The 20815-nt window shown below is 58.1% G+C and overlaps 1 protein-coding gene across 5 annotated transcripts in view; it reads left to right on the top strand.

Moving 5' to 3' along the window:
• The window catches only part of CROCC (ciliary rootlet coiled-coil, rootletin), a 40777-nt gene that overhangs the window by 4413 nt on the left and 15549 nt on the right, over positions 1–20815 (top strand). For 4 of the 5 annotated variants that reach the window (XM_041765932.1, XM_041765930.1, XM_041765931.1 and 1 more), the window contains exons 4-21: positions 2868–3053; positions 3148–3231; positions 3306–3367; positions 3451–3616; positions 4102–4208; positions 7099–7335; positions 7810–7906; positions 9212–9295; positions 9676–9909; positions 10872–11071; positions 12717–12899; positions 13998–14142; positions 14784–14930; positions 15343–15573; positions 16535–16728; positions 17013–17140; positions 18270–18439; positions 20031–20210. In XM_041765932.1, coding sequence (XP_041621866.1) covers positions 2868–3053; positions 3148–3231; positions 3306–3367; positions 3451–3616; positions 4102–4208; positions 7099–7335; positions 7810–7906; positions 9212–9295; positions 9676–9909; positions 10872–11071; positions 12717–12899; positions 13998–14142; positions 14784–14930; positions 15343–15573; positions 16535–16728; positions 17013–17140; positions 18270–18439; positions 20031–20210 — 2835 coding nt within the window. The remainder of the gene's footprint in view (positions 1–2867; positions 3054–3147; positions 3232–3305; positions 3368–3450; positions 3617–4101; positions 4209–7098; positions 7336–7809; positions 7907–9211; positions 9296–9675; positions 9910–10871; positions 11072–12716; positions 12900–13997; positions 14143–14783; positions 14931–15342; positions 15574–16534; positions 16729–17012; positions 17141–18269; positions 18440–20030; positions 20211–20815) is intronic. The other variant, XM_041765929.1, reaches the window with a different exon arrangement.

The raw sequence follows: 20815 nt of genomic DNA, 5'->3' as shown, positions 1-20815 counted from the left end.
GAGACACAGGCAGAGGGAGAAGCAGGCGCCGTGCACTGGGAGTCTGACCTGGAACTCGATCCCAGGTCTCCAGGATCACACCCTGGGCCAAAGGTGGTGCTAAACCACTGAGCCACCCAGGCTGCCCAAATAAATAAAATCTTAAGGAAAAGGAAAGACCCCTGGTCCAGGGCTCTGCAATCAGTTCTGTGGGACTTTGTCCCTGCTGCCCACGTGTTCCCACGGTACAGGTGGCCAGGCCTGCCCCTCTTGTCATACATGTGGGCTGTTTTGGAGGCCAGTGAGGTTGTTCTGATCCTTTAAACCCCACGGCATCCCTGGGAAAAAGAAGTGGAAGCAAGATCAGGATCTGTATTCTGTTGACTGCATGTAGGGAAACTGAGGCAGGGGCTCCCTGTGGCTACCTCCCAGGTCAGAAGGAGGACCTCATGGTCCCTTTGGAGGCCACCCCCCCCCCCCGCCCCCCATCTTCCTGTCCCTGACTAGCAGGTGTTGGGCGAGGCAGCTGGGAATGGGAAGGCATGGCCACGCCCCCTGGGCTCCACAGGACTGACCCCCTGGGCTCCCCCAGTTCCATGGCAACCTGGACTGAATGAATGGCGGGTAGTAGGGCAGTGGTTGCTAGGGGAGACAGTAAACTTCTTTCATCCTCAGCTTGGTGACCCGCCTCTTTTCCTTTTGAATTACAAGTTAAACTGAAAGGCTGTTTTGTGAGGGGTGAAGTTTACAGAAGGGGGCGAGGTGTGGCTGGGAGTGGCCCTGGCCGGCTGGGAACACTGGGGAAGTCGGTGGAGCACCCACCAACTGCCTGAACCCTTCTAAATCACAGCAGCAAATAGCACCTGGTTCACCCAGATGTGCACAACATGCAGAGCAGGGGCCCTGATCAGACCCCACGGAGACACACACAGATGCACAAGATGAGTCACGCGGAAACACAAGTCCCCTTAGTGATACACTCCGATTCATGGACTGGACACAGCGTAAGTCACACCCACAGCCAGGTACCACACAGTCCCCCCGGTTCATAGCACGTACCACCTAGACGCACAGCCGTACACCGAGATACCCCATCCTGCAGACACCACAATACGTGGTCTCACGTCTCATGGACCGACACAGCCAAAGTTGTGCTGCATACCTGCACTTTGCATAGAGTTGCTGATACACATGCCACAGACACACGTGGAGCTCAGACACGCTCCCCAGCCCCACCCACTTGCAGGCCTGCATGTAGACATAAAAACACGTGAACACATGGGCACCCACAGATTCCCCAATGCTTGCACCGCAGCGTAGACCTGTGGCCACAGATGCCACCTGACTGAGGTCCCTGCGAATGCCGAGACATAAAGAGGTTCCCCTATGGGGACAAATGACAAAAAGCCCAGCCACAGCCAGTGAGGTACACCCACATCGATGCACAACACACATGGTATCTCGGTGCCACCACGCTCAGATGGAGACACTCGCCTGTCACCTGACTTAGGTCGACTCCACGCAGACACTGGTCATGGGCCTGCAGCCTGCCTTCCAGGCAGAAGCTCCCAAGCAGTCCCCGCTGACCCTTCTTTATGGGTGGACCCCAGTGGCCACTGTCGCCCTGCCCCAGCACTGACCCTAGCCCATGGGGAGGAGAGGGTCAGAGAGGGTAGGGAGCAGGCCTTGTCGGTGGTTCCTTGTGTGGCTCCCGGGCTTGCTGGGAGAATGTAGGCCCAGAGGGCTGGCCTGGCCTGGTCCCATTATGTAGCCAGGGTGAGAGCAGTTGCCCTTGTTGTCGGCTTCCCTGGCACCTGGTGTGCAGGGCATGTGAATGCCATGCCTGGGCTAGCGGGCCAGGCACTGGGGAGGTAGATGGCGACTGTGGGCCTGGGTCAGGCTCAGCCAGGCGGGGCTGTCTTCCCCTTGGTTCTCCCTGGGCCCTGTCACTCCTCTCGTCATTCCTGCTCCCTCCTCCCTTCCTTGGCAGCTTGAGGAAGCTGAAGGGCCTCTGGGACCAGCAGGTGCCTAAAGGGTTAGGAGGCTCAGCCAGAGCAACCATGGTGATGACAACGCAGGCATCCTGCCTGAGCTCACAGGGACTGACAATGAAGGGACTGCCAGCTGCCTGGGGGTGGAGCAGGGTGCCCACAGAAGCTTCCCGTAAGGTGGGAGGGGGACAACCCAGGGCTCGGCAGGGATGGGAGGGTATTAATAAGCAGGCCCGATGTTAGAGACTTGGTGCCTCTTTCAGAACGCGGTGTATGTGAGGCGTTGGGGTGGCCGGAGTTCCTCTGCGTCCCCCTGGGGATGTTTGAGAGTGCCAGTGTGCCTTGTGTGTGTGCATGTCTCTCAGCCCAGATACGCGCGTGTGTATTTTGCCTCTGTTTGAATGGATTCACACGCGCTCATGCGATTAATTCACGATCTCAACCGATTTGCTGCTCCCACTCTTCTGGGGCTAAGAGGCAGTGGAGAGCAAAAATCTAGGTTTCCTGAGCTCACCTTGGGTGGGGGCGGGGAGACATGGGCATGTTGCTAATAATCAACCACAGCTGCGCTGGGTGTTTGGCGGAGAGGCACATGGCGTACCCATGCGAGCACACAAAGGGTGCTCCCCCAACCCCTCGTGCAGCTTTGTGCCTTGCATGCACGTGTTTGTGGGCCCACCTGCATGTGTCCACCCATGCCTTGTCTGTGTGTCATGCATGCTCAGTCTGTGTCTGTGCACAGCTGCATTACCCTCTGCACCCATGCACTGCATCCTGGGCTTGCCCGTGTATGCCTGCAAGGCATTGTGGGTCCAGGCCCAGCCTGGCACCCTCTGCAGAGTTCTGTGCTGCCTTCCCGGGAGGCCCGGGCCTCTCACCCAGGGACCTTCCCTGCAGCTGGAGCAGGCTGTGCGGCTGGAGTCTGGGGAGCTGGAAACGCCAGAGCCCAGGGGGCTGGTGCGGCAGAGCGTGGAGCTGCGGAGGCAGCTGCAGGAGGAGCAGGCCTCCTACCGGCGCAAGCTGCAGGCCTACCAGGAAGGCCAGCAGCGGCAGGCCCAGCTGGTGCAGCGGCTGCAGGCCAAGGTCAGGGCCACCCACTCCTCCCGGTCTCCCCTGTATTCGCTTTGCCTCACCCCCCCCACCTAGGGCTAATCTTCCACTCCCCACCCATCCACAGACTCTCCAGTACAAGAAGAAGTGCTCAGAGCTGGAGCAGCAGCTGGTAGAGAGATCCACAGAGCTGGAGCGACAGCGGCTGCGGGTGGGTGCCAGGGTGGGGCAGGGCAGGCCCTTCCCTCTGCCTGCCCAGGCTGATGCCCCACTTCTCCCACCCAGGACACAGAGCACAGCCATGACCTGGAGAGCACCCTCGTCCGCCTGGAGGAGGAGCAGCAGAGGTGGGGGTGCGGCAGGGAGGGTGCAGGGCTGGCAGGGTTGTCCTCTCCTGCCATGTGCACACCGGTCCCTTTCGCACCCCCAGGAGTGCCAGCTTGGCCCAGGTGAACTCCATGCTCCGAGAGCAGCTGGACCAGGCGAGCTCGGCTAACCAGGCTCTGAGTGAGGACATCCGCAAGGTGACTACCGACTGGACACGCTGCCGTAAGGAGCTGGAGCAGCGGGAGGCGGCGTGGAGGCGTGAGGAGGAGGTGGGCACAGGGGTGCTGCGAGGCTGGTGGGGTCTCAGGGGCTCAGCCTGACCCGAGGGGCAGGACGAAGGGGTCAGGAGAAGGAGAGGGAGGCTGTGCTGGCCTGTGAGTCCCTTAGGAGAGGTAAATAGTTGCTTAGCCCCGACCCTGTTCCTCATAATAACTGTGTGGTAGGTGCTGTCATGCGCATTTTAAAGAGAAGTTAAGTAACCTGCCCACACAGGTGATGCAGCTGGCAGCTGGGATGCAAACCTGGGCCACTTTCTGACCTTCGTGCTGCCTCAGTGCAGCCCAGTTCCCTGTGGGAGGGAGGCTGGAGATTCTGAGTGGGACACCTCCCTCCAGCCCTGGATGCAGGCTGGGCGCTGGCCCAGGGGAGGACCCACTTCCTGGGCGACCCCGCCTCGCAGGACCCTCGGAGTTGGGGGGCCGGTGTGGGGCTGGGGAGGGGGCGGGCTGGCCCTCACTCACCCCGCCTTGTCCAGTCCTTCAACAGCTACATCACCAATGAGCACAGCCGCCTGCTCCTCCTCTGGAGGCAGGTTGTGGGAGTGCGTCGGCTGGTCAGCGAGGTGAAGATGTCCACCGAGAGGTGAGGGAGGCCCAGCTGCCGGAGGGGCGGCCTGCGGAGACGCATCTGCTGGACAGCCTCTTTTTTTTCCAAATATTTTATTTTTGAGAGAAAGAGAGAGAGAGAGGAGCAGGGGAAGGGCAGAGGGAGAGGGAGAAGCAGACTCCGCAGGGAGCGGATGCAGGTGGATCCCAGAACCCGGGGATCATGACCTGGGCTGAAGGCAGATGCTTAACTGACTCAGCCGCCCAGGTGCTCTAGCCCCTCTTTTTTTTTTTTTTTTTAAAGATTTTATTTATTTATTTATTCATGAGAGACACAGAGAGAAGAGAGAGGCAGAGACACAGGCAGAGGGAGAAGCAGGCCCCATGCAGGGAGCCTGATGTGGGACTCGATCCCTGGTCTCCAGGATCACACCCTGGGCGGAAGGCAGGCCCTAAACCACTGAGCCACCCAGGGATCCCCTAGCCCCTCTTTTTAAGTTGAATTCAGCTCAACTCAGTTGAACGTCAGTCCAACCCAGCACACCTACTGTGTGTAGGCTCTGTGGAGAGGCAGAAACAGCTTCTGGCACCATCAGGGCAGTCAGCATTTACCAGGTGTTACTCTGAGCTAGGCTTTTTGGCCATTTTATTTCTTCTTTTAAAAAAAAATATTATTTATTTATTCATGAGAGACACACACACACACAGAGAGAGAGAGACAGAGAGAGAGAGGCAGAGGGAGAAGTAGGCTCCATGCAGGTAGCCTGACGTGGGACTCGATCCCAGGTCTCCAGGATCATGTCCTGGGCTGAAGGTGGCACTAAACCGCTGGGCCACCGGGGCTGCCCCATTTTATTTCTTCTGGTATCTACAACGTCCCTATGAGGTGGGAATTATAATTCCCATTTTATAGGTGAGGGGACTGAGGCTCAGAGAGGTAGAGTGACCTTCCCAAGGTCACACAGAAGAAAGTAAGTGGCTGAGACAGGATTTAAGCTCCTGCATTTAATCCGTTAGAATGTTCAGCTTCTGCTACAGGACCTTGCAAGCTCTAGTGATGAAAAGATATGGACCCCCAAAATTCTAGACTGAGGAAGTGAGTGGTGAGTGGCATGGAAATACAGAGAATACCACAGATTCTCAGAGGATGGGAGGGTCGGGGAGGTTAGAGAAACACTTCATAGGAGAGGTGGAATTTGCACCGACCTCAAGGGCTGGGTAGGATTTTAACCAGCAGAGCCAGGGGCACTCCAGGCAGAGGGAAGAGTGTGAGCGAAGGCTCGGAGGTAGGAGGACAGGCAGTCAGTGGGGTTGAAGCAAAAGGCAGGAAGGGGGGTCGGGCTGTGAGAGCCCCCAAGGCCCATGTGAGCAGGGGAGCGTGGTCCTGCTTGATCTTTGAGCAGGTGAGGCTTTGGGGAGAGATGAGGCAGGCAGGCCAGTTCCTTTCCTTTTTTGCATTAAAACTTTGTTTATAGTGATCGTTTGTTAAAGGCATCAGGTATTCAGTAGCCAGATCTCCAGTTGACTCATTCATCAGTGTCACAGAGGAGTCACTTATCTTGTTAAAAAATCCCAAGACTTTTTCATAAGTGCTGTGTGCCTGGATGTCTCTTCTTGTACACTGGCAGCTCTTTTTTTTTTTTTTTTAAGTATTTTATTTATTTATACATGAGAGACACACACAGAGAGAGAGAAGCAAAGACACAGGCAGAGGGAGAAGCAGGCTCCATGCAGGGAGCCCGATGCGGGACTCGATTCCGGGACCCGGGGTCACAGCCTGGGCCGAAGGCAGACGCTCAACCACTGAGCCACCCGGGGATCCCCTACACTGGCAGCACTTGATGACCAGTGCCAAGACCCGGACACTCATTAGAGGTCACCAAATTGTGATTATTCCTTTCTGTTACTTCTTCATGTATTAACTGGAAATCTTCTATGAGGGACTTCTTCTTACTATTACTATTTCCTTTGGAGAAGGAAAGGATTTAACCTCTTTGATATATTTTTAAATATGTTTTATTTTTATTTCCTTATTTATTTTAAAGTTTTTTTATTATCTATTTAAAGTCTCTACATCCAACATGGGGCTTGAACTTACAACCCTGAGATTGAGAGCTGCATGCTCTGACAATTGAGCCAGCCAGGTACCCCTAAATATGTTTTATTTATTTATTTAAAAGATTTATTTATTTGAGAGAGAGAGAGATGGGGAGAGGGAGAAACAGAATCCCAAGTGGATTCTGTGCCAAGCGCAGAGCGCCTCAGAACAGGATCTGGAGAAGAGTATTCCACTGAATGGATATACCAGATTATTTAATGGTAGCCCTCTTTTGATGCACATTTAGATTGTTACCAGTATTTCTTACATGAGCAGTGCTGCAGTGGATCACATAGACAAGTCACTTTCCTTGCATTGGGCCAATCTATAGGATAAGCTCTTAGGGGTATAGTCAGTAGGTCAAAGAACCTGTCCATTTGGGCAGCCCCGGGTGGCTCAGCGGTTTAACGGCACCTTCAGCCCAGGACATGATCCCGGAGACCGGGGATCGAGTCCCATGTCAGGTTCCCTGCATGGAGCCTGCTTCTCCCTCTGCCTGTGTCTCTGCCTCTCTCTCTCTCTCTCTCTCTGTGTCTCTCATGAATAAATAAATAAAAATCTTAAAAAAAAAAAGAACCTATCCATTTATAATTTTCAGAGCTCTAATTGTCCTGTGTCATGGTTACACCTACTTACCTCATGCCAGCAGTGTAGCGGAGGGCCTGTTTCTCCATAGCCTTGCCTACATTGTGTTTTATGTGACGTTTTGTTTTGTTTTGTTTTGTTGCCAATCTGACAGTGACATCGCACTATACCATCCTGGGATAGTTTTAATTTATACTTGGGACCCTGCCCCTGTCCTGTCTTTATCCTCTGTTCTCTCCACCAGAGATCTGCTGCATTTGGGAGGAGAGCTGGCCCGGGCCTCAAGAGCCATCCAGGAGGCGGACCTGGGGCTGAGTGCAGGCCTGCGGCTGGCTGAGAGCCGGGCTGAGGCAGCCCTGGAGAAGCAGGCACTGCTGCAGACCCAGCTGGAGGAGCAGCTGCGGGACAAGGTGCTCCAGGAGAAGGACCTCGCCCAGCTGAAGGTGCAGAGCAACCTGGACAAGGCCAATCTCAGTGCCAGGTGGGTACCTGGTAGGCAGCATAGGAGGCAGGCTTCCCTGTAGAGTGTGCATCTGGGGATTCAGGGAGGAACGAGTGTCTGTTCACTGGGGATGGGCCCTCCCCCTGTGTGAGCTCAGCTAGTCTTCATAGACACTCTGTGTGACAGAGGCGGGGGACTGAGGTTCAGGGGGCTCTTGTTCAGGGCACGTTATGAACGATTTAACCACTGATGCTAGAACTTCCACTCCGAGCTCCTGTGACCTGGATGAGTCCCAGAGTGTCTTCCAATGAGGGAAAGCAAGTGGCAGCCTCACTCTCCTCTTACATATGAATAGTCTGAAGTCCAAAGAGAAGTGACTTGCTGAAGGTCACACAGCTAGGGAGGTGGATGCTAGGGTCCCTTCCTGAGGTCTGGGAAAGCATGAAAGTCACAGAGCTGGTGGTCTGAGGTGGGTGGGTCTCCCATTCATGTCTGTTACTGCCCTTCTGCCAGAGTGACAGAGCTGGCCCTGACCGTGGAGCGCCTTCAGAACCAGAATCTGGAGAAGGATCAGGTCAACAAGGTCCTTACTGAGAAGCTTGAGGCCCTGGTGAGATGCAGTTGCCCCTGAGACATGGGGGGGATTGGGAGACAGAACAGATCTGTGGATGAGGGCCGTGCTTGCTTGGGCCACCCTTAGCATTCCATTTATTGCTTGCTTGCTCTTTTATTTATTTATTTATTTATTTATTTATTTATTTATGAGTGTGTGTGTGTGTGTGTGTGTGTGTGTGTGTATGCATGCACACACAGGGGGAGGGGCAGAGGGAGAAGGAGACTCCTCACTGAGTAGGGAGCCTGACTTGGGGCCTGATCCCAGGACCCCAAGATCATGACTTGAGCCAAAAGCAGATGCTTGACCAACTGAGCCACCCAGGTACCCCTAGCATCCTATTTATTTATAAAAGATTTTATATAAGATTTTAATTTATTTATTCATGAGAGACAGAGAGAGGCAGAGACACAGGCAGAGGGAGAAGCAGGCTCCATTCAGGGAGCCTGATGGGGGACTCCATCCTGGGACTCCAGGATCACACCCTGGGCCAAAGGCAGGTGCTAAACTGCTGAGCCACCCAGGGATCCCTCTAGCATCCCATTTATTTTTTTTTTTTTTAAATTTTTTTTTTTTAATTTTTATTTATTTATGATAGTCACAGAGAGAGAGAGAGAGAGGCAGAGACATAGGCAGAGGGAGAAGCAGGCTCCATGCACCGGGAGCCCGACGTGGGATTCGATCCCGGGTCTCCAGGATCGCGCCCTGGGCCAAAGGCAGGCGCCAAACCGCTGCGCCACCCAGGGATCCCTAGCATCCCATTTAGACTCAGTTTTACCCCTCATTCATTGAGCACCTGGTGTGTGCCAGGTCTAGTGTGAGTACCTAGTGTGTGCCCGGCTTAGTGGTAAGTACGTGCACCTACTTTATCGTATTTCATCCTTTCAGCAGCCCTGTATGTAGCAAGAGTCCCATTACACGGATGAGGAAACAGGCCCAAACTGAGATGCCTGTGCCCTGCTAGCCCAGAGCTCCTTCTCCTGGAGCTCAGCTGCCTCCCTCCAAGAGGGACCCCTTTCAAGGGTACTGCCTGGGTTGGTCATCCTTCTGTGTGGGGCCTGGCCTGGGTTCTATGTCCAGCCCTCCAACAGACCGTGTGACCTGTATAGTGACACTGTGCTTCTCTGGGCCTGGTCGGTCAGTGAGGGCACTGGGGCTGCTCTGGGGTCTACCAAGCGTTTGGCCTGTGGGCATGGCTTTAGTGGCCACCTGGTGGGCAGGGCCCGGGGAGGGAGATGAAGGTGGAGTTTCAGGCTAGGGTAGAAACCCTGACCACTCTTTGTCTCCCCAACATCATGCCAGGAATCCCTGCGGCTCCAGGAGCAGGCGGCCCTGGAGACAGAGGACGGAGAGGGGCTGCAGCAGACCCTGAGAGACCTGGCACAGGTGTGAGGTGGGCGGGAGCCCTGTGTGGGGCGGGGCCAGGTGGCCTGGAGCTGGGCCGCTAGTGGCTGGGGCGCGGGGACCCCAGGCTGCTGCTGGAGGCCCCTGCTAGCTGAGCCTGGCCTCTGCCCCAGGGGAGCCCCAGCCTGAGGGGAGGCGCTGCACGTTCCAGGCCCACCTGTGGGAAATGCCCGATTTATGTCTTGGCAGCATAGGGGAGACCTCACCGGCCGCCGAGGGCTGGGCCAGGGCAGGTGGAATCAGGGAGGCCTGCGGGAAGCAGCTAGGAAATGTGCGCCCAGTGTGGGGGGAGGCCGACGCGTGGCCCCTGGGCTTCCTGGCCCGGCCAACCCGCGGCCCCGCCTCCCTGCCCCCCCCCCCAGGCCGTCCTGTCGGACGTGGAGAGCGGCGTCCAGCTAAGCGGCTCCGAGCGCACGGCCGACGCTTCGGACGGCAGCCTGCGGGGGCTCTCGGGCCCCCGGACGCCCTCCCCGCCGCGCCGCGCCTCGCCCGGCCGCGGCCGCTCCCCGCGCCGAGGCCCATCCCCGGCCTGCTCCGACTCCTCCACGCTCGCCCTCATCCACTCGGCCCTGCACAAGCGCCAGCTGCAGATCCAGGTGGGAGGCCCCAGCGGCCTCCGGGGCGGCCTCCAGGGCGGCGCCCCCGGCCCCCGGGGTCGTGCTTGGGCCACTCGGGGCGGGGCCAGCGCCGTGGGGGCGGGGCCAGCATCGCGGGGGCGGAGCCAGTGCTGTGGGGCCGGGCCGGCGTCGCGGGGCGGAGCCAGTGCTGTGGGGGCGGGGCCAGCATCGCGGGGCGGAGCCAGTGCTGCGGGGCCGGGCCGGTGTCGCGGGGCGGAGCCAGTGCTGTGGGGGCGGGGCCAGCATCGCGGGGCGGGGCCAGTGCTGTGGGGGCGGGGCCGGCGTCGCGGGGGCGGAGCCGGGGATCCGCGGGAGGAGCCCGGGCCTGAGAGTGGCTGGGTCCTGGAGGGGATCCAGAGCCCTGAGAAAGAGCCACTGAGTGGGGAGCCACGGAGGCGGCTGAGAGCGCTGGGGCAGGTCTGAGCCCCGAGTGCGAGGTGCTTGGGCAGCTGGGGGCGGAGCCTGGGGCCAGAGGAGCGGGGCAGAGCTAGAGTCCTGGTGTAGGAGAAGAGGAGAGCGCCCTACCGCGGGAGCCAGGAGCCTGGAAAGGCTGGGAGGAGAGGGGGTGTTGGAATCAATCTAGGATGAGAGGAACTGGGGATCTAGGGGCATCGAAGAGTCTGGGGGAGAGTCAACCTGGGTGCAAAGGGGAGGAGCCCTGGTAGTCAGAATCCAGGAGAGGAACGAGTGTGCTTGGTGGTTTGTCTGGGGCTTAGGTCCGAGCGGCCAAGGAAACGGAGGCTCAGAGCCCTAGCAGAGTGCTCAGCCAGGTGGTCGGGACAGTGAACAGGAGTGGAAACCTCGTCTGGGGGGCCAGCTCCTCTCCTGCGCCAGGCCTCGCCGCAGAGTAGGCTGGTGTGCATCTCGGAACGAGCAGAGAGTAGGGGGCGCTCTGGGAGCTTCCTAGGGCTCCCCCAGACTCAGTGGTTCCCATGCCACAGGACATGCGTGGGCGCTATGAGGCCAGCCAGGACCTCCTGGGCACCCTGCGGAAGCAGCTCAGTGACAGCGAGGGTGAGCGCCGCAGCCTGGAGGAACAGCTGCAGCGTCTGCGGGACAAGACTGACGGGGCCACCCAGGCTCATGAGGACGCCCAGCGCGAGGCCCAGCGTCTGCGGAGCACCATCGGCCTCCTGAGCAGGTGCCTGAGAGGTCGGGGTGGGGGCCTGGGTCTAATGCCAGCCCGAGCCCATAAGCATGTGGATTGCACTGATGTGCTCGTCACTGGCCTAGAATGTCTGTTAAATTTTAAATTAATTAAGCATTTTCAGGGTGCCTGGGTGGCTTGGTTGTTAAGCATCTACCTCTGCCCAGATCATGATCCTGGGGTCCTGGGATTGAGCCCCCTGCTTGGCAGGGAGTCTGCTTCTCCCTCTGCCTCTGCCCCTGTTCATGCTCTGTCTCTCTCTCTCTCTCTCTGTCAAATAAATAAAATCTTTAATTTAATTAAGCATTTTAAAAAGTATAAGTTCTGTCTTTCTGTTATCCTCACCACATTTTAAGTGCTTGATAGCCACAGATGGCCAGAGAACATGTCTATCATCTCAGAGAGATGATACTGCTATTCTAGACCATTTCTTTGAGATCTTGGAGACAAGAAATTATCTTCTCTTAGATGTTTGGTTATTTTTGTTGTTGTTTGCTGTTTTTCGTTTTGTTTTGTTTTTTTTGTTTTTGTTTTTGTTTTTTTTTCGTAAATGTAACAGCAGAATAAACAGTTGGAAAATTGAAGGTGGAAATAAAAGGGCGGGACCTTGTCACAGCCTAACCACAGTTAACTCGCTGGTTCTGCTTCCCACCGTGCTTCCTGGCGGTGAGGCTGAAGAGGCTTCTTGTACACCTGCCGTGTGCCAGGCTCAGTTAGTCTTCCCATCACGCTCAGGCAGTTCAGAGCTGTGACAGTCCTGAGCTTGAGAGACTTGTCCAAGCAGACACAACAGTGTGGCCATGGGTAGGAATTGGAATTCAGGTCCATCTGACAGCAAGACCAGTGCTTCCCATGCCTTGGAAGGAGGGGTTTTAGGTCACTGTGTACACAGTGAACACCTCACTTTGCATCGTGCTGTTTTTACTTCCTGTCGTGCTGTATGGTTTTTCCCACCCACTGCCAGCCTTAGCGTCTAGTGTACATCTGGGTTGCCACTTCGAGTGAAGAGGTGGGGCTGCGGAGGCGATGGCAGCGATCAGCCCTTAGCTTCAGCCAAAAACCCTAGCTGGCTTGGAAGGAGGGGTGACAGACACATGCCCCCCTCCTTTGCTGTGACTGCTGAAAGTGGGGGGGAAGGCAGCACACTGAAAATCTCCAGAGTTCCCAGTTGCCCCCTCCCTCCCTCTCTGGCTCCCAGGTGCTGCCGGCCTGTGCAGCAGGAAGCTGCCATCTGGGCACACCCAGCTCTATCTTCCAGAATTGAGGGGCTCGGGGTGCTGAGGGGCATTTCCTGGTCATATGGACTAGCAGAGCTGACAGCAGAGGAGCCCAGCCTGGCCTCTTCAACCTGGTGGGGTGGTTGGAAATAATGCCAGTGCCTCCATCCATCTCACGGGGCCTCCAGGTCGGTGGGTGGGTTGGGGGAGAAGGAAAGCTGGGTGTCCTCTGCTGGGAGGGGTCAGCTCCAGGGAGATGTGGATGAAGTGAGTCATCCATGGGGGGAGGCAGGAAGGCTTCCTGGAGGCAAGTGCCTTAGAGGTCGGAGGATGTGGCTCCTGCTAGGACAGCAGCACGGTCCTCTTCTCTGGGGAGAGCAGCCCCAGCATTGCCTTCAGCCTCCCCTCCCCTCGTCCTGCAGGGAGAAGGACAGCCTGGCCTGCAGCCTGCAGGCGGCCCAGCAGCAGGCCGAGGAGCTACAGCAGGAGCGGGAGAAGCTGCAGGCAGCTCAGGAGGAGCTGCGGCGCCAGCGGGACCAGCTGGAGGAGGAGCGGGAGGCCACGGCCCAGGACAGCGCACGGACTCGCAGGGAGCTCGAGCGCAGGTGAGTGGCTTCTGGCCTCTCTGCCAGGGCCACTGAAATGTACCCTGGGGCTCCCCACAGCATTCTGGGGGACCGGGGAGGACCCACGGTGTCCCAGGCCTCCTGCCATCTCGAGGAATCTTCACAGCACTCCTCTGATGTAAGATCTTCCAACCTGGCCCTTTCAGGAAACAGGCTCAGAGAAGTATTGTCACTTCCCAGAGGTCAGAGGAGTGCCATGAGGTAGGGGTGTGGCTGGTGACAAGAAAAATTAAAACAACAGTAGTAATATTAATATTATTTTTAAAAATTTTATTCACTTATTCATGAGAGACAATAGAGAGAGAGAGAGAGAAAGCCAGAGACACAGGCAGAGGGAGAAGCAGGCTCCATGCAGGGAGCCCGATGTGGGACTCGATCCCGGGTCCCCAGGATCAGGCCCTGGGCTGAAGGCGGTGCCAAACCGCTGAGCCACCCGGGCTGCCCCTGATATTATTTTTTAAATGGAAAATTAACAGTAATAATTTTAATTGTAATGTGACCAAGTGCCGAACACCATCGTAAGCCCTGAGATTCTCTTGTTCGGCCCTCAAGGTATGACTCTGATGTGGGACCTGTCACTGTCCCCATCTTGTGGATGGTGAGACAGGCACAGAAGGGTCATGCGATTTGACCAAGGTCACGCAGCTCATTATTAGAAGAGCCAGGTTTTGAACCCAAGCGTTCTGCCTTCAGAGTTAACCTCTTAACTGCTGCACCCCTTTCTTCTCTGAGGCATAAGTCATGGTGGTGTTCAGTATGTCGGTGGTGGGTATTCTCGTTTCTGCAGACTGTTGGGAGATCGGTCACGCACTGTTTTAAGCACTTCGTGTTCAGTAGGTCATGTGTTCTTAGAACAGCTTCATGAGGCAGCTGTTACCCCATTTTGCAGATGTGAAAACAGGCCCAGCATCACAGAGCCAAAAGTGGAGGGCTTGGCTGTCCTTGTGAGGGAGGCCCTGGCCTCCAGGGCTCCTCTCTCAGGCCTGGCCCCTGGCCCACGCCAACGTTGTCTGGCTGCGGGAGACTCTGGGCAGGGAAGTGATGCAGGGCGCCCACGCACCCTCCCTCTGTCCACAGCCACAGACAACTAGAGCAGCTGGAAGTGAGGCGCTCAGGGCTGGCGAAGGAGCTGGTGGAGGTGAGGGAGGCGCTGAGCTGTGCCACGCTGCAGCGGGACGTGCTGGAGGCTGAGAAGGCCGAGGTGGCTGAGGCGCTGAGCAAGGTGGGACCCCGTGTGCTGCACAGCCACAAACCTGCCTGTGCCCTAGGCCCCAGGCCCTCTTGCTCTGGCCGCAGACTGACCCCGGTGTTGGGGTGGCCGCTGACCCCTTCCACCCAGACCGCAGGCTGACCTCTGACCCCAGCCATAGGTGAACTGACCTCTATTAGTGGTCACGTCCTTGCTTTTCCAGATGCTCCTGGGGCAGTGCCTGTCGTTCAGGTTATCCCGTCCCATCTCTGGACACAGGTTCCGTGGGGTCTGTGAGAGGTGCCTGCCCCAGCCCTGAGGTCTGGGTCCTGAGCGGTGCCCTCCCACACCACTCTGGAGGCCCTGTGAGCCTGGCCCTGCCCTGCGAGAGCTGGGTTCTCCTGCTCCTGCCCAGCCCTGCCCTGGGCGGCTTCGGAGTAGCTTCATAGGCAGCAGGCCTCTGCACTGGTGGTTTTCTGCCTCACGTGTGTCTTCTCCACCCGCCCCCCATCTCTGAGGGGCTCATCTCTCTGCCTCTTGTTTCTCCTCGCCCCCTGCCTCCATCTCTCTGCCTTCTCCCATCTCTGTGTCTCTGCACATCTTTTCCTGCCTCTCCCTGGCTCTCCCCTCTCTGTCTCTCCATCTGACCGTCTCTGGCCACCCTGGCCCCACAGGCAGAGGCTGGCCGCGTGGAGCTCGAGCTCTCAATGACCAAGCTGAGGGTGGAGGAGGCCTCTCTGCGGGACTCCTTGTCCAAGCTGAGCGCCCTCAATGAGAGCCTCGCCCAGGACAAGCTGGGTCTGAACCGCCTTGTCGCCCAGGTATGCCGGGTGCCAGCGGGCCCACCTGCCCCGGGCCCTGCCCTCCCCACTCAGAAGCCGCACTGACCGAGGTGCCCCGGGGCCAGCCCCAGCCCCCACCCCTGCCTCGGTGCACGGCTCCCTGTACACCTCTGGCCCTGGCCTTGTCTTGGCCGCTGCCTCTCTTTCTCTCTCTGTTCTGTCCTGACTCCACGTGAGAGGAAGCAGCTCCCTGAGCCCTCCTCTGTACTGCCCCCTCCTCAGTGTCCACACGCCCAAGGGACCGCCCCTTACCCCAGGGAGCCTCGCCTGGGCTGGCTGGGATGGGTGGGCGAGGGGAGGGGAGGGGGCATCCTTGGTCCTGGGTGGGACCCCCTCCCGCAGGCGGAGGGGCTGAGCCGACCGCTCGTTGGCTTCCCCCTGGCTGCCTCAGCTAGAAGAGGAAAAGGCAGCCCTGCTGGGCCGGCAGCGGCAGGTGGAACAGGAGGCCTCCTTGGCGCGGGAGGAGCAGGAGCGGCTGGAGCAGCTGCGGCTGGAGCAAGAGGTGGAGCAGCAGGGCCTGGAGGGCTCCCTGCGGGTGGCAGAGCAGGCCCGGGAGGCCCTGGAGGACCAGCTTCCCACACTGCGCCAGGAGCGCTGCAGGCTCCAGGAGCAGCTGGCGCAGGTGGGTGTACGGGGTTGGGGGGCGATGGGGGCAGGTGGGAAGGAGCTTCAGGCTCCAGCTTCCCGCATCCTGTCCTGGCGTAACTCCCGGGCCTGGGAGCCTGATTCGGGGTTTAAATCCAGCCCTCCCTTTGCTAGCTGGGAGCCTTGGGCGGGCTACGCAACCTCCCGATGCCTCAGTTGTCCTGTCTGTAATGCGAGGCTAGTTGTTCTTTTTTTTTTTTTTAAGGATTTTATTTATTTATTCATAGAGACACAGAGAGAGAGAGAGAGGCAGAGACACAGGCCGAGGGAGAAGCAGGCTCCATGCAGGGAGCCTGGCGTGGGACTCGATCCAGGGTCTCCAGGATCACACCCTGGGCTGCAGGCGGCGCTAAACTGCTGCGCCACCGGGCTGCCCGAGGCTAGTTGTTCTTATCGCAAAAGATGGTTCTGAAGAGTACACCCGTGTAAGCACTTGGTAGATGAATGGGCGCTCAGTAAAAATTCATGATATGATACCAGATAAATTTTGTATTAGAATCTCAGACTTTTTAGGGCATAGCTGGAAGGTACCTTAGGGTTTTAGGGATCCAGGAACCTTTATACAGTGTCTGTCCTAGAGGGCCTGGGCTCCTGGGAAGGGGCTCCGGGGGATGGGCCATGAGGCATAGGGAGCAGGGCTCCAGGTCTTCACTCTGAGTCTGTTTTGTATGTTCAGCTCCTCTGAAAGTCTTAGGGTGCAGAAAGCTACTCCCTAAACTGTGGGAGGACACTTACTTTTGTATGCGTGTACAGTGCAGGTCCAGAGGAGCCTGTGATTTGTCCCAAGTACACATAGCACATCGGGGCAGAGTCTGAGCTTGAACCCAGGTCTCCCACCTGCCCGTCCAGGCCCGGGTTGGGCTCAGGGTTGGGGTGCTGCTTGGAGAGCAGCCGGGAGATTTGGGGAGTGGTGCTCACAATGCCTGGGTGGGGGCCAGCTCTCCCGGCAGCTGAACGGGCGGGAACAAGAGCTGGAGCAGGCACGGAGGGAGACGCAACGGCAGGTGGAGGCGTTGGAGCGGGCCTCCCGGGAGAAGGAGGCGCTGGCCAGGGAGCGGGCCGGCCTGGCGGTGCAGCTGGCGGCAGCTGAGCGCGAGGGCCGGACCCTGTCGGAGGAGGCCACGTGCTTACGGTAAGGCCTCAGGCTCTGCCCAGCCCACCCTGGGGTGGGGGGCGGGGTCTGCTCGGGGCCACACGGTGACCAGCCACACCCTGGCATTGGTCCACTGGGACAGTTACTTAGGAGCCAGGCTTGCTGGCACGTCCTAGCGAGGGCCCAGGCATCCCCAGGGAGCGCGGGCCCGGCTGGGCAGGTAGGCTGGCGCCCGGCCCACGGCTGGCCCCGCCCTGGGAGTCACAGTTTCCTGGGGCCCGGGAGGCTGAGTCCCAAGGCCTCAGGGATCGTGTGTGCTGCAGCCTGGAGAAGGAAGCCCTGGAGGGTAGCCTGTTTGAGGTGCGGCGGCAGCTGGCGCAGCTCGAAGCCCGCCGGGAGCAGCTGGAAGCCGATGGGCAGGCCCTGCTGCTGACCAAGGAGGCCCTGACTGGTATGGGGGGCCTGGGTTGGGGGTAGGGAATTCCAGCCCAGGCTGTAACCTGTTGCTTTCTGGGGTCTCCGGATGTTGGGAGCACTGGCTTTGGAGTCTGGCTGACCTGAGTCCCAGCGCTGCTACTGCCACTTAGATCCGAGCTTTCTCGAGCAAGCCCCTTCCCGCTCTGGACCACAGGTTCCTCATCCGACAGAGGTGATGATGCTCACCTTCTAAGGCTGTTGCCAGGATGAGGCGAGAAGGGCACGTGAGGACCTTGGCCCAGTGCCTGGTTCAGCGAGTGGTGGCTGTTTCTCGTCACCAGGGCACTGAGCGTGGTCTGAGTTCTCTGCACAGCCGTGGACTCTCTCAGCCCCACGCTCCCAGCCCTGCTTCCCTCCACGTTCCCCGCCCAGTGTCTGAACTTAGGGGGGGTCCCTCTTGCTCAACAAGCATTGACTAGGCGTCTACTTGGGCCATGGAAATGAACTTTCCCGTCCACATCTACCTGAGCCAGACAGAACCAGGAGGGGAAATGCTGACGGTCTCTGGCGGGCTTCTGACCCAGGAGATGGCTTTTGGATTGTCCATAGTGGGGTGTAGCTTCCCCGTCGTCACGTCCTTTAGTGCTGACAGCCCAGCAAGCGTGTTTATGACAATCAGTCATTAGAGGAAATGCCTTTTGGAAAACTGTGCAGCTTTGGGGAATTACCTGTCTCCTCTGAGCCTCCATTTCCTCCTCTGTAGCCTGGGTACGAGATAAGCTGCCTGTGTGTTATAGTGAGGCTGCAGTGAGAGTAGATCTCTCGCGTGCTCAGCCAGGAGTCGGACCCCTACTAAGCACTCAATCCATAATGTGGGTTGTTCTCTTTGGCTAACCTCCCCATCTGGGGGGTCTTCCTCATGTCATTTCGTTCCTTTGAAAGCCATTCCAGGTAGATGGGGAAGGGGACAGGGCCAGTGGGATCATGTGGCAGATAGGGGAATAGGCTCAGGGAGGGCAAGAAGCTTCTCCAAGAGAACGCAGCCTAGATCCCCTGTTCTCCTCTCTGGGATCGTACCCACGTGGCTTGTCTGGTTTGAGGATGCTGCCCCGTGGGGATGTCCTGGCCCAAGCCTGTTCCCTCCTCCTATCCCTCCTGTGCAGGGGAGCTGGCGGGCCTACGGCAACAGGTGACAACCACGGAGGAGAAGGCAGCTCTGGACAAGGAGCTGATGGCTCAGAAGCTGGTGCAGGCTGAGCGGGAGGCCCAGGCCTCTCTGCGGGAGCAGCGGGTGGCCCACGAGGAGGACTTGCAGCGACTCCAGCAAGAGAAGGTTCGGGTAGCTGGTTGGGGCAGGCAGGGCTCTGAACCAGTGTCTCCAATGTGACCTCAGAGGACTCATCCTTCTCACTCTGCATCAGTCTCCAAATCTGTGAAATGGAACTTCATTTCTGTTCCAGAGACCCTAAGGGCAGCTGAGATTCACTGGGGATGCTTTATCAAACATGTGGATTGCCAGGCCCCTAATCTGGTTCAGTCCTAGTGATTTTGATTACAAGGTCCAGACATTTGGGAAATGCTGGCCTAATTTAATGTATAGTAGGGAAGCATTTTCATTTGCTAAGATGTACTGTTTGCATATGAAAGACCCCTCTGGGACCTGAGCACATGAAAGGCATAGAGCCAGGTTACTAGAAGCCAAAACAGAGCTATCTAAGAACACTTGTTCTAGAATTTCATTGCCTGGGTTTGGACCTGATCTTGGCCACGTCCTGGTTAGGTTACCTAAAGTGCCTTCATTTCCCTGTCTGTGATAACGGGGAGAGGATGAGGCGAGATAATCTGTATAAAGGGTTTAGCGTAATGACTGGCACTTCCTAAGTGCTCCACTCTTGCTTTGGCACTGAGTTACTGTCCAGAGCAGGCCTCAGGGCCAGGGACCCGAGGCGCCCATGTGGGACAGGGCTGCCTCTGACAGAGGTCCGGGCTGTCGCTCTGTGACCAGTGGGGCACCACATCCCCGCCTGGTCTTCTTGGCTTTGGGGAGATGCGGTCTCACTTCTCCAGCAGGTGGCAGCAAAGCATTTGAAGAAGGAGCACTTGTGCCTCCTCCCAAAGTTGCTAGGCCTGGCGCTGGGGCCTGGTCCCTGTGGGACCCCGAGGGACCCCGAAGGCGCTGTTCTTGCCCTGTGGGTCTGTTAACCGCCCACCCCCCAGTCCCCAGGGATTCAAACTCCCGTGTCCTCTCTGACTCCTCCTGCACCTTCTGACTTGGCCTCTTTGTCACCAAATCTGTGCTCTTCCGTCCATCTGCTCTGCATCCCCCGCCCCCCTTCGTCCCCACAGCCCGCCCAGCCCCTCTCTACCCGAGCTCCAATCCTGGTCCTTCTTCCATAGCTTTGAACAACTCCTGAGTCCCAAATTCAGATTACTGCTTGTTGCCCTGACTTGAGGCTCTCTGTTGCCCTGACTGTTCTCAGAATCGTCCCGGCCCTCCTGCAGCCCATAGGGCCTGGCCCGGCTAAGGCCTGGGACTCTGGTTCCTTTGCTCACCATGTCCCCCTCGTCATCCAAGCTCCAGGGACCTTAAATGGCGTGCCGGGTTTTCTCTATCCTCCAGGCCATCTCTGGGGCTGGACTCTGGGCCCGGGCTTCTGTTGCTTTTCTGTCTTGACCTGGCTAACTGCTGCCCATCTCTCCCTTGGGAAATGTTCTCTGACCCCCAGGCCAGGCTGCCGCCACTCCCTGGGGCCTGCACAGCCCCGGCGTGTCCCCGTCACAGTCCTTATCACTCACCCCACCTCGTAGTTACCTGGTCACCTGCCCTGCCCCTCAGGGTCTGGGCTGCGAGTGGCTCTTGCGGCCCTGAAGTTGCTGTCTAGGCCCAGCCTCGTGGGTCACACGTGCCTGGGCCTGGCCTGCAGGAGGCTGCCTGGCGGGAGCTGGAGGCTGAGCGGGCCCAGCTGCAGAGTCAGCTGCAGCGGGAGCGGGAGGAGCTGCTGGCACGACTGGAGGCCGAGAAGGAAGAGCTGAGTGAAGAGATTGCCGCCCTGCAGCAGGAGCGCGATGAGGGCCTCCTCCTGGCTGAGAGCGAGAAGCAGCAGGTACGTGAGCCCTGGTGTGGCCTCTGCTACTGCCTGAGGGGCCCCTGTTCTGGGCTGGTCCTTGGTCAGCCACCCAGCAGCTAGGAGCTAGGAGCTACGAGGCCCTCTCTGGAGCACACCGTCATCCCCTGCAGGATGGGGGGGGGTCCAAGGGGCATTGAAGCATTGCTGAGACCCATGTTCAGCAAGCCATGCCTCTACGTGGTGGGAGTTCCCTGAGCAGCAGCTGCATCCATGATACAGGAGTGCCGGGAAAGCTGGCCGAGGGTCCGTCATCAGTTCCGCCCCCAGGGGCTGGCCGTGGAGCCCCCAGGACTGCCTTCTGAGCCATCCCTGTGACCCCCCTCAAAAGAGCTAACTCCTGACTTGCCTGTAATGTAATGGAGTCAGGCTGGACTGCGTCCGTCTCCTCGCCAGCTGTCACCCTGAGCAAGTCACTTTACCTCTTGAGTCTGTTTCCTCATCTGTAAAAGGAGAATAAGGAAGGGCAAGGATTGTGACACATTAGCAAGATTTCGAGGTTGCGTCCCTGTCCAGACTTACTGTTAGGGCTGCCGTGGCCTTTTCTGGGGCTACAGAGGGGGTGAATCTGCACCGTGGCCCTG

This window comes from Vulpes lagopus, chromosome 8, assembly GCF_018345385.1.
Source record: "Vulpes lagopus strain Blue_001 chromosome 8, ASM1834538v1, whole genome shotgun sequence".
Taxonomy (NCBI): domain Eukaryota; kingdom Metazoa; phylum Chordata; class Mammalia; order Carnivora; family Canidae; genus Vulpes; species Vulpes lagopus.
Note: the sequence above shows the minus strand (reverse complement) of the source record. Positions and strands in the feature narration are given on the sequence as shown.